The following is a 13,752-nucleotide window of genomic DNA, read 5'->3' on the forward strand; positions in this document are numbered from 1 at the left end:
TGAGTTGTATGCCTTGATACCAGCCCCTCCATCCATCCGCCCTCCGTGGATGCAAAATAAAAACAATGAGGAAAAATGTTCCTAATGATGCGATATGCTGGTTCTGTATGGTATATGAGATTCGCGCAACAGTGTATGATGCAGAAAAATGCAAGTCTGGTTCACGTCAACGGCGACAAAACCATGTTAAAAATGCAAACGACTTACTGAATGCAGAAATCAACAAAGAAAATGAAAACAAATGCCCAACATCAGTGGTATCTCTCGCAAAACACATCCGTCTCGTCAAAACATAAAAGAACACAGGTATTAAATCCAATGCAAAAACAAACCTCACGTCATCACGTCACAGTCACCTCTTCACGGCGCTCTGCTCCACAAGGAACAGCTCCCTCATCACCCGCGCCATCGTGATCCGCTGGCTCGGCAACGGGATTAGCATATCACTCACCAGCCTCTCCAGCTTGTCGCGCGGGTACAGCTTCTCCCGCGCCTGCGCGACCTCGCTCAGCCAGATGTACATCATATCCACCGCCGCGCACGGCGGCCGCGTCCCCATCGGCGGCGGCGCCATCGTGCGGTTGACGTCCGCGATCATCCAGTACAGCGGGCGCCCGCCCACGTGCCCGCCTTTGCGGCTGCGCGCGTCCGGGAACGGGATTTTGCCCAGCACGTACAGCATCGTCACGCCCAGCGCCCACACGTCCGACGGCGGCCCGCGCAGCTTCTTGCCGATGAACTCGGGCGGGATGTAGTACGGCGTGCCGCCGGTGGTCACCGGCCCGGAGGTGTGCGTGGAGAGGCCAAAGTCGCAGAGGACCGCGCCGCGCGACGGCGAGTAGAGGATGTTGGCGGGCTTGATGTCGTTGTGCACGAGGGACTTGCTGTGCAGGTAGTGCAGCGCGCCGGCGATGTCGCGCAGGATGGCGAAGGCGTCGGCGCGGGTGCCGGTGAAGGAGTGATCCAGATGATTGCGCCAGACGCCCTTGGCGGCGAGGTCTTTGGCGTCGACGTGCTCCATGTAGAGCGACAGGTAGCGCGCGTCGCCGCCGTAGAGCTTGACGATGGACTCGTGGCGCAGGTCGTCCTGGGACTGGTACTCGCGCAGCCACATGTCGGCCTGGCGGATGACGTTGCGCTCGTTGTTGTCCTGGGGCTTGGCGGCGGGGTTGGCGGCGGAGGGGGCGGCGGCGCGGGTCTTGAGGACCTTGACGGTGACGATGCCGTCGGGCACGTTGGAGTGCTCGGCGGTGAAGACGGAGGAGAGCGCAGTCGAGGCGATCTGGTCGCGCTTGGTGACGGTGTACTCGTCGATCTCGCAGCCGCCGGGGATGGCGACGGTCTCGCGGGACTGCATGTCGAGCAGGGCGTGGCCGTTGGCGGGGACGAGCGCGCTGCTTGTGCCGGTGGTTGTGGTTTTGGCTTCCGTGGGGAGGGGGAAGACGAGGGGTTTCGCGGCCGGGCGGAGGAACATGATGACGCCGTCTTCTTCGTCGGCGGTGCGCGGCTTCTTCTCGGTGCGCGCGGGGTCGGCGCCGGCGTCGAGGGTGAAGGAGCGCTTGCCGGAGGCGTTGAGGGCGTCTGAGCCGGAGCCGGAGTCTGGCTCCGATCTGAGGTCGGAGTCCTGCCTGAAGAACGCCGGGCGCTTCGCCAGGACTCTAAAGTCCAGGACCGACGTCTCGCGCACGTTGATGCGCCATGTGCCCGGCGAGAGCGCCTTTGGCGTCCCGGGGTTGACCGTCCATCCGCAGCTCGACGGCCCGTCGGATATCCTGGTCAGCGAGATGGGCACTTCCGAGCGGTTCAGCAGGATCTGGTTGTCGCTCGCCGGGTCGTAGTACAGCTCGCACCACAGCGGCGGGCGGGGCGTGTTGTCGTCGTCGAGGCGTTCCGGCGGGATGCGCACGGAGAACTTGATGTCCTTGGAGGTCTGGGTGACGGCGAGGACCTTGTGCTGCGGCTCCTGCTCGGAGGCGACCTCGGCGCGCAGGGCGAGCCACTGGCAGTTGTAGTTGCCCGGGCTGACGGAGCGGCTGCGGGTGAGGGGCCTCACGAGGATGCGGATGCCCTGCTTGTGGTGGTGCTCCTCGACGCGCAGCTGGTCGAGCGGGACGGCGTCGGGCTGCGGCAGGTCGAGGGGCTCGTCGACGCGGATGCTGCCCAGGCGCCGGTCGATCTCGGTCTGGGAGAAGGGTTCCGTCTTTTCCTCCGAGGGCTCCTCCGAGCCAAGGGCCCGGCGGCGGTCGCCCATGAGAGACGGGGGTAGGTGGTGGTTGGGAGGACGATGACGATGGCGGCGGAGGCTCTAGCCGTCGTCGTGGTCCATGCGTTGCGCGCGGATGGCGGGATGCGGTTACAATAGACTCGGAGGGGACTCACTCAGTCGCACACGGACTGTGGACGGGTTGGAGCGAGGGAGTTTGCCTGCCTGCGTGTGTGCAGTGGCGGCAAAGGCAAGGTAAGGTGGGTTTGGTAGTGTAGGAGTGGCCGGGATGGGATTGGATTGAGAGTGAGTAAGATGTGGTCTGTCCGGGGATAGTCGGCCAGGCAGACGGGCTGAGGCTTGGTAAGGCGGTTGCGCAAGCAGGGTGAGCGTTGTGAGATTTTATGTCGTCTTCGTCTTCTGTTGCGGGAGAACTAGGATCAGACCGTGGGTTCCGTGGCGCTGTCGTTGGATCTGAAGAGTTGCAATGATGCGGAAGGATGAACGAGGAAAGGGAAAAGAAAAAAGGCGAGGGGAGTAGAAGAGAGAGACAGTGGATTTGAGGCACAAATGCAGGAACAGCACGGAATTAAGAGCCGCCAGGGCACAGCCAACAATGAGGGCGCGAGGAGAGGCAGGTCGGAGGAGAGCAGCAGAGACTGGACGTCAGATGAACAGATGGACAGATGAGCCCAAAGTCAACCACCGGGAAATCAGCGACAAGTCAGTGACTGACTGACTGACTGATGGACTGAGTGACGGGTGGGATTGGGGCAGACAGTAGACTGGGGGGATAGACTACGGTGCACTGTAAGGACAGGTCCGCTAACCCCCAAATCCACTAATCCACTAATCCACAATTCCATCAGTCCATTAGAAATAAACGCTTCTAATTAGCTAATACCCTCTAGGCTTTAAATCTATAAATCCACAAATCTATAAATCTATAAATCCATAAATCTAATTATTATATATAGATTATTCCCTTAGAATCCTATATAATTACACGTAATTATATATAATTAGTTATAATTACACCTAAAGCTATTCCTATCTAAAAGTAATAATTATATACTTATAGCTTTATTCTAATATATTTTAACTAATCCTTCTTTTTTATATTACTTTTTTATTCTATCTTATGCTTTATTATACCTTAAGCCCCTTATATACTTATTTTAATAATAAATTATTAATAAATACTCCTTATAAGATAGAATTAAATAGCTATTTAGTCTAGTTAGTATTACTTTCTACTAATAAAACTAATAAATCTCTAGAGCTAGTAATTCTAAAAGGTTACTATTTAAACCTTAAAAATAGTATAATATACTATAATAATTACCTTAGTTCTAACTTACTATATCTTAACTAGAAGTACTAACTTATATATTAAAACTAAGTATATATTATTTATCCTCTCTTAACTAGCTTATATCTAAAAACTAAGTATTATTTATTAAGTTATAGTTATCTTATAAAAATCCTTAGACTTACCTATCCTCTATCTACTAATTATAATAAGGTTAGATTTAAGATCTTATTAATCTCTAGCTTATTCCTTAAGATTAATTTAATAGATTTATTTTATTAAATTAATCTTTTACTTTTTTAATTAATCTTTTATTATACTTTAGTTAAAATAAAGTATAACTTCTAAAGTAATATTATCCTTAGAGATACTTTATATATATATCCTTAATATTTAAATAATATAGATAATAATACTTATTTAGAGATATAACTTTTATTCTCTTATAACTTTATAAGAAATAGACTTTTATAGTTAGTAATTTCACTATTAGAAAGAGTAAATTAAGATAATTAAAATAATAAAATATCTAACTATAAAAGTTATTTATAGGAAGAAATATCTAAGAAAGAAGTTAATAAGTAAGATTAGATAAAGTGATCTTTCTATTTAAAGGTTTCTCTAGATATATTTATTTAAAAAGGATACTCTCTAACCTTAAAATAAGTATAAATTAATACCTTAAGAGGTTAAGTAATTATATATAATTACTTAACCTCAGTCTAAGTTACCTAGAGTAATAATAATAAAGGTGATAAGAATAATAAGGATAATAAGAATAATAAGGATAATAAGGACGATAAGGATAATAAGAATAATAAGAATAATAAGAATAATAAGAATAATAAGAATAATAAGGACGATAAGGATAATAATAACTATAAGTAATTATATATAATTACTTAGTCTATTCTATACTAACTAGAGAGCACTATATAGTTAGGTTATATAAAAAGTGCTATAGCTACACTATAAATTTAATTATAAGCAGAATTATCTAAAACTTAGTCTAATTCTCAGGTGCTATACTAGAGAGAGCTATTAGTATTATTAATTAAGACTAAATATATATATCCTTAGTAAAAGTCTTTAGTTAAATCTATTTAATAGGTTTTAAATTCTACTTAGGAAATCTTATAGAAGTTATTATAGTTATAGGGAAATCTCACCTACCTTTTAATAAGTCTTAAATTCTACCTAAGAAATCTTATAGAAATTATTATAATTATAGGGAAATCTTACTTACTTATTTATCCCTAATAATAGTTACTTAAATATAGAGGTTAAAAACTAGCTGTACTATAATAGTAAACGCAGTAAAGCTAAAAACTAACTACACTATAATAGTAAACGTAATAAAGTTAATAACTAGCTGTACTATAATAGTAGTAGAGTAATATTAGTAGGCTATAGCTAATAATACTAAGGCTTTAGAAGAAGGGCTATAGGCTGCCTTTCTATAGAGAGTATTCCTCTAAGTATTAGAAACTATACTAATACTATATTTAAACTTAAAAGGGATAAGTAGATAAACTACTTTATACTTCCTCTATTTAAGTTATAATATAATAGATAGAGGATAATATAAATAGCTCTATTACTACTTAATATTATAATTACTAATAAGTTACTATAAAGTTACCCTAGATAGTAGAGCTTACTAGTACTAAATAGTAATATAATAATTAATTTATAAAGCTAGCTAGTATTATATAGTAAGTTTAAGCTATTTATACTTAATATATAAGCCTATTATTATTATTAGTATTACTCTATATAAAACTCTACTTCCCCCTCTAATAGATACTCTTCTTTTAGTTTAATAGCTTTCTCTTCCTTTAAAGAGGAAATAATACTTTTTTATAAAACCTTTAAGTAATCTTTTAGTATAAAATACTTTATAATACTAAGAGTAAAGATATTAAATTTATAAAGTGAAATTTTAATAAAGTTAATAATATATTAACGTATAATAATCTCTAAGTAGCTAATATAGTTAGTGTAAAGTATTTAGCTTAAAAGGTAAATGCTTCTTTATTTACTTATCTTACTAAAGAGCTTCTTTCTATAGAAGGGGCTTATAAACTCTTTTCCTACTTAGCTTATTTATACTTATACTATTATTCCTACTTAAAGATACTAGTGCTATAGTTAAAGAGGCTAATTCTATTATTATTATCCTTATTATTACTATTATTAATAATTAGTTTTAGTATAGCTTTCTAGTATAAAGTAGCTAGCTTAAAAGGTAAGTATTTTTTTAGCTTTACTGTATCTACTATCTATTTATTCTTATAAAAAATATATTACTAAAGCTAGTGAAGATAGTATTAAATACTATAGAGATAGGGAAAAAACTCTAAGTCTATTAGGTTTATCTTTAATAGTATATTTATAAGAGGAGAAAGGAAATAATAGTAAGTAGATAGAAAATAAGCTTTTATATAGATAATTAGAAACTATTATAATATTTCTAATATTCCTATAAGTAAAATATATATAATATTATTTAAAAGAGGAAAGAAAAGCATATTTTTTATATATATCCACTACTTAATTACAGCTTTAAGTATAGTTAAGTATCTGAAATAGTTAAAAGCTATTAAGTTATAAGTAGAATTAGTAAGTAGCTTTAAGTTAAATAATAAAACTAAATAAATACCTTACTAATACTATTTATAGAATGTTAAAAACTACTTTATATAATAAATATAAGATATTTAGGTAATATAGTTTATTATAGCCTACCTCTTTATATATTATATTAATATATTTATATATAATAAAAGATATTATCCTAAAAGCACTTTCTATTTTATTCTTTCTAAAAAAGACTATAATATCTAATAATACCTTTATCTTCTTTATTATCTTTATACCTTCTCTAATATATATATACTCTTACTATATTTATATCTAATATTATTTTACCTTCCCTTTAATATTCACCTTCTCTCTATTTAACTTTATATTTACTATAGTAGACTACTTTACTTTATATTTACTATAATAGATTAACCTTACTTATTTCTTCTAAAACCTAAAAAAGACTTATTAATCCTTCCTTAGAATATATCCTATATTATATTAATAATAGCAGCTTTAACAGTAAAAATAGCTAATTAGTATAACTATAATAATATCCCTAGATCCTTAGAGTAGGCGCCTTCTCACTTTATTAGTCTTAGTACTAGAAAGCTTATAATTAAGTAGGCGTATAAGAAGTACTTCTTCTAAGAGTAGGATAATAATAAAGCTACTAAATTTACTCCTTTCTATTAGTAGAAGACTATTACTACTTAGAAGCCTATAAAAGCATCCTCTTCTTAAGCCCTAACTTAAACTAAAGTTCCTAAAAGTATATCTTTCTCTACTTATTTATTATATATTATATACTAATAAAAGTATTATAGCTATTTAGAAGTATATCTATATAAAAGGTCTTATTAAGGACTTTTAGAAGCCTACTAAAAGTACTATAAGTAATCTTACTAATACCTCTATCTAGCATAATACTAAGATTAATACTAAGATAAGCAGTAAGTTTAAGAAGAGTAAAAGCTTCTGTAATACTATCGTAATAATAATTTAAATTAATAGTAATAAAGCTAAGAACACCTATATTAAATATAGTAAGGGTGAGGGTATATAGGTTAGATATATTCTACCCCCTAATAGCTAGGATAGTATCACTTCTAGTATATATACTAACTATTACTATAATAGCTAAAGTAATAATTACTCTTTCTATATATTTAACTACTAGTAGTTTAATACTTTAAATACTAACTTCAGTAAGTAAAAGCAAATAGGCTACTTCTATTACCCCTAAGAAGTATAACTAACAGGTCTCCCCTAATATTAATAGCACTAGTACTACCTTAAGTATAAGCTAGCTTAATATTAATACTATAAGCCTAACCTACTACTACCACCTTAACGCTCTAGCTTAAACTATAAGCCCTCTTTAAAGTAGTAATTACTAAACCCTCTATAATTACTACACCACTATATCTAATACTAAGCTTTAAGAGGTTAAGCACTTACTAGAGGTTATAAAGCAAGCTACTATTAAAGCTTACTAAGATAGAGAGAGTACTAATAATAGTAATAATAATAAGTAGATATATTATTTCTACTTCTAGCTTACTATCTTAGTTACTATATTTATAAGTAGGATTTATAGGAGTAAAGAGGATAGCTAGATATTCCTAAATAGAGATACTACTAGATCGCTAAACTATATAGTATAAATACACTTAAGATTATAAAAGTTTTAACTCATACTATTATAAAATATATTATAAAGCTTTTTATATACTACTAGCTTATAAAAGCTCTATAGGTATATTCTATTACCTATATAATTACTTTTAGGAGTATATTTAGCTTTTTAATAAACATCCTATTATTAATCTTATAATTAAAAATATTAAGCATATTAATAAATCCCCTCTAAGCAGCCTATACGCGCTAAATACTATAAATAACCTTATAACTCTAGATAAATCCCCTCTAAGCAGCCTACGTATACTAAACACTATAAACAACCTTATAACTCTAGATAAATCCCCTCTAAGCAGCCTATATATGCTAAACACTATAAGTAGACTGCTATAATAGCTTTATAAAAGGTAGAAGCTTAGGGATAATACCCCCTCTTAGAGTCCTTTATAATAGGAGAGCACTTATAATAGTAATAAGCAGCTGCCTTATTTTAGCCTATCTAGCGCTAATAAATATACCTATAATAGTAATAAGTAGCTATTAAGCAGTTTTTATAGAAACTACTATAGAGCACTTACTTTATATAAGTAGAAGGATAGTATACTAGTTAAGCTTTACTAAAATAAAGTAAGTATTAAAAAGATTACTTATAATTACCTATAATTATAGGCAATTTTAAGTAATTACTTAGAGGTTAAGCTATAGTTAAGTTAATAAAAAAAAGCTATCTATTAAACCTCAAAAGCAAACTTACGCTTTATTACTATATAAACTATAACACTAAGAGAGGCTTATAGCGCTCTAAAACAGTAATATCTCTAGCTAAATAAGATAATAAGTATAAGTAAGACTAACCTTATATTTCAGCTAATCTATTATTATATATCTACGCTATAGCAAATTAGCTTAAAACACTATCTCAGATAATAGTTTCTAGCTTATAGTAAATATATACCTTTACCTCTAGCTTATAATACCTCTAATATAATAAAGCTCCTGCTCTATATAGTATATAGGACCTCTACCCCTATTATAGAGATATTATACCTCTTCTTTATTCTACAGCCTCAGTATAGCATACTATATAACCACTATATAATATACTAAGTACCCCTTATATTAATTTTACTACTTAATCTAAGAAAACTTTATAATAGCTTAGTTTTACTCTTATTATAGTATTTACTTAACACTTAAGCCTTTAGTTATTAACTAGCTTACTAATAAGGAGAATTATCTATTACCTCAGCCTCTACTTTTAAATTAGCTGTCTTCTACTAAAGCTTATAAATCACCTATCTACTTAGTAAATCTACTAGCTTAATATATTAATATAGTAAATAGTAATCCTTAACTACCTCTTAGGTATAATAACGCTTTCTAGTATATCTAAATATATCTAGCCCTAGTTATAGCCCTAATACTAACTATTATAAAAGCTATTTATTAAGACTAAATATCTAACCTAAAGAACTATTATTAAAAGTAATAGATTAGCTAAGCTATAATAGTATCCTCTTAAGCCTTTAGCTAGAAGATAGAGTAGTTAAATACGCTTAAAGATCTAAATCTTATCTATATTATTATTATCCTCTAGATTAGCTATTATTATATAGAAGTTAAGAATAGGTTTCTAGTCTATAAATTATCTATAGAGCTTTATAAGTCTATTATCTTTATTCTAGTATAGATATATTAAGAAACTTTTAGAATAAATCACTCTAAACCTATTTAACCTTATAACCTATTTTCTATAGCTTATAAAAGACTAAGTCTTTAATATAATTAGACCTTAGGTTAATAATAGATATTATAAGATTTTTAATAAATATTAGAAGTTCTCTATCTATTAGATTATTAAAGAAACTAAGGGACTAATAGTTATAAGTATTATATATAGAAAAAAACTAATAATATTAAGTCTTTTTACTTAAAAGCGTATTCCCTAAATAAAGTTAAAAAATAATAGAACTATACTAATTCCTATCTATTTCTACTATCTAAACGTTCTAAGCTTTATAGCTAAAGAATTTTCTTTATCCTTATATTAATATAAACCCTCTCTTCTATACTTAGTAAAACGCTCCTTTATTCCTTATTAGCTAAAGAGATCTTTAACTCCTTATTAGCTAAAGCAATCCTCTATTTCCTAATAGGGGAGGTAGAAGTCTATTAATATATAGGTAAAGGAAGAGAATAATATTATTAATATTAGCGCCTTCTATTCCTTAGATATAGAATATTAAAGTCTTAAAAAGCTTATAAAGTATTATTATATATAAGTAGAGTTTATACTAAAAGAGGAAGAGTTCCTAATTAACTAATAACTTAAAGCTTATACTAGAGTTACTTTAGAGGTTTTACTACTAATTTCTCTACTATCCTCTTCCTATATATCCCTTCCTACTTTATTAGAGATTACTACTAATATTTTAAGCATTTTAGATAAATTAAGTATTATAAACCTATCTAATATTTCTAGTATTTTAGGCACTTTAGGCGTTTTAAGTACTTTAGATAACCCTTTTTATATTAATACTTAAGATTAAGAGGTGCATAATAAATAGCCTATTATATCCTAGAAAAAAGCTTAAAGTTATAGCTTATGCGTAAATCCTAAATAGAAGAAGGTAAGAGACTAATTAGCTGCTCTACTAGCTATTATCTATAATATTTAATACGCTTAGTTTATCTTATTTTAGGTAGTTACCTTAAAGGTTCTATTCTCCTATAGTATAACAGTTATTTTAATAGAGTAGTTTAAGCTATATATTTTCAGTTAGGACTTCTCTTATAATTTAGATTATAGTATTATAACTTATATATCTTTTAATTCTACTAACTAGCTATTTAACTATATTAAGTCGCAGTAGCACTCCTAATTATATATATACGTCAACCCTATCTTATAGCTTATAATATATATTAATATGAGGTTATACCTAATCTTTATAGCTTATAAGTAATATTAGATTAAAGCTTAGTTCTATAAACTACTATTAACACTACACTTTAGTATCTAATAAGAGGAATTTATTAATATCAACCTTATTAAGGGGTTTAAGTATCTTATTAACTAGCTTGCTAGCTTTAGAGCTTTACTTAATAAGTACTACTTAGTTAAATACCTTTTTTAAGGTATAAAGTTAAATTAAGAAACCTTTTAGGATATAGTAATAAGTCTTCTACTAGTTCTATATTTAATAGTTATTCTAAGTTTTTATAAAATTAGTAACTTTATCCTATAGTATTTTTATAAATATAGTATAAACTATAATAAGATAGATAATATTATCTTAGATAAAATCTCTAAAGTTTATTAACTCTACTATAAAGCGTTAGTATAGCGTTAGAGATAAGATCTTTCTTTTAGTTTAAGGGAGGGACTTATAATCTATTAATTAGTTACACCTAACTATAAAAGCCTCTACTATAGCTTAATCCTTATGTTCCTAATACTAAGCGCTTAAATATAATAAGATAATATTTAGTTACTCTATTAATAGGTCTAATAAACGCTATTTTTATTAATATAGATAACTTCTATTTAGTTAGCCTCTATAAGTAAAGCTTAAGTACTAATAAAGAGGGGTATTTCACTACTATAGTCTACTTTTATAATAAATAGCCTAGCCTTATTCTTCCTAATTATATATAAGTATTACTTAAGAACACTTATTATAGTAGTTACTAAATATCTAATATAGATCTATATAATATATCTTAAGTAAGTGTTAATATAAGTATAAATCTAAAATCTAAACTTCTTTAGTTTCTTATATCTATTTATTACTTAGAGGAAATTAAGTCTAAAAACTTTAAAATCTATATAATATCACTAATTCCCCTTTTATTAAGCAGTAACTTTATCTAAAAACATATCCTTATAGTAGCTATATATCTAATTCTTTCTAACTATAATACTAGCTTTAAACTAAATATATTAATATAGATAACTATAACTAAAGTTTAAAATAGCTAGTGTTTTTATTAGATTATCATATATAAATTAAATAGTAGCTTACTCTACTTATTACCTCTTATAATAGTTCTAATATCTTCTCTTTATCCTATTTAAATATTATATCTTTTTTAACTAGCTAAAAGAGAACTTACTATAGCTATAAACTTTAAGCTATTATAAGATTTATTTATCTAAAACTACTTATTTATAATAGAAATACTTAATAGTGAGAAGTATATTCTCTTTATCTTCTGCTCTAATAACTAAGAAGTAGTAATATCCCTATTCTATAAGCTTTTATTTAATAGTCTAATTACTTATTTTAACCCCTTTTATTATAAAATACTCTTATATCTTAGTAAAAGTAGTACTATTATTATAAAACTTATTAATTACTAGCTACTAAGGCTCTAAATTAATAAATACCCCTATAGCTATAAACTAAGAGTAATAAATTCATATAGTATACTTATTAATATTATTAGGTAGAGTAAAGTTAGATTATAAAGAGGAAGTAGTATAATAATAGTCTAGAAGTATAGAGCTATATAATTAAGAAGATTAAACTAATAGTTATAATTATATATAACTATATATAATTATATATAATTATAAGTAAATTCTGATATCTATAGATTCTGAGATTAAGAGATTTATAGATTTATGGATTTAGGGATTTAAGCTAATTAGGGACGTTTACGCTACTTAGCGGTGAGATTTGTGGATTAGTGGATTAGTGGATTTAGGGGTTAGCGGATATATCCTAATAGTGCACCGTAATGGACGGGAACAGTGTGTGCAACGGGGACGGAACGGGGAGGGACCTTGGGACCTTATGGAGGGCCTGCTGATGGAGTCTCAGCCTCAAGTAGTTTTAATCGGCCGATACGCAGCAGGTAGAGCAGAGAGTGACTGACGGAGAGTCCTGACCAGCAGAGAGCTACTAACCGATGGGCACGGTGAGATTGTGGTGAGTTGCGCAAGGCAGTAGGACGGCACAGCAGTCTTGAATGTTTCTGTTTCGTCTCCTGATGGCCGGGGAACAAGAGACAGATATGCTCTGTAAGTGTTCAGTGTTCAGGGTGAGATCTGGCACAGATGTTTTGAGAGAGAAATGCAGCAGCTTTCATTACCAGTTGTGGAAGAAAAAGAGTCACCGAACCCTGTGGAAGAACAGACACGGGTGCCTGGCCTTGGGTACTTTCTTGGGGAGAGAGGGGGGAAAGGACGGAAGCCAACTGGATGAGATGGGCTGAATTGCTGCAGGATGGCCAGAGGGGAATAGCGTCTGTTGCTCTCATTCGAGATCTCGCAGTGCGCTTCAGCCCTGGTCGATGGGTCAAGTACCCTGATGTGCATCTTCCGCGTGGAGTGACTTGGGCATGGGCAGAGCGACATGACTTCCGGGCGTCAGATAGGCAAAACGGCAGCTGTGCTGACGGTGCCCAGCCACAATCAGCGCCTCTCCAACGGCCTCACGGATAGAGATGAGAGGGCTCCAACTCTGAGATGAGAGAGTGTGCAAATACGGCGTAAGCACTGACAGCCGGGACAAGGGATAGTTGGTCTGCAGGTCTGCAGTGCCGGACGGTTCCCTGGCAGTTGACCCGAGCCTGACACAGCTGTTGATATGGAGGCAAAGTCACTTGACTTTGGTGTCTCTCGTTTCTTCACGGGTCGGCATCCGTGTGGGAAGAGGTGGAAACACAGAGACAACGGGCCGTCGTGACTGGGACAGCCGCGAAGGAGAAGTTGTCTTTATCAGGAGAGTGCCTGTCTGTCTGTCGGGGGATTCAACACTGGTATCAGGCTGGGCGGGTGTGTGAGATCTGGGCGAAGACAATGACGAACAGTCGGGCTGTGATGAATCCAGATGAGCGTTGGATGAGCGTCGATGAGTGAGAGTGAGCCAACGGCCAGCAGTGCTGGGCTGACTATGCTAAAAGAGTCATGCGGCGTGATTGGCTCGTCTAGCGAGGATGATGACTGAGCCTCCTTCCATTCTTCCTTCCGGGCCACCTGGCTCCTCCCTCTTTCCCCTTCTTT

At 34.9% G+C, this 13,752-nt stretch overlaps 1 protein-coding gene across 1 annotated transcript; it reads right to left on the reverse strand.

Annotated features, from left to right (window-relative positions):
* Positions 1–352: 352 nt before the first annotated feature.
* GCG54_00000449 (Serine/threonine-protein kinase ULK1) lies at positions 353–2,251 on the reverse strand (the record flags this gene model as incomplete). The annotated part of the gene is made up of 1 exon (XM_045400587.1): positions 353–2,251. The coding sequence occupies one exon, from the start codon at positions 2,249–2,251 to the stop codon at positions 353–355; it is 1,899 nt and encodes a 632-aa protein (XP_045269562.1).
* Positions 2,252–13,752: the final 11,501 nt, after the last annotated feature.

The sequence above is a fragment of the Colletotrichum gloeosporioides genome (genome assembly GCF_011800055.1).
Source record: "Colletotrichum gloeosporioides strain Lc1 chromosome Unknown consensus_12, whole genome shotgun sequence".
Lineage (NCBI taxonomy): Eukaryota > Fungi > Ascomycota > Sordariomycetes > Glomerellales > Glomerellaceae > Colletotrichum > Colletotrichum gloeosporioides.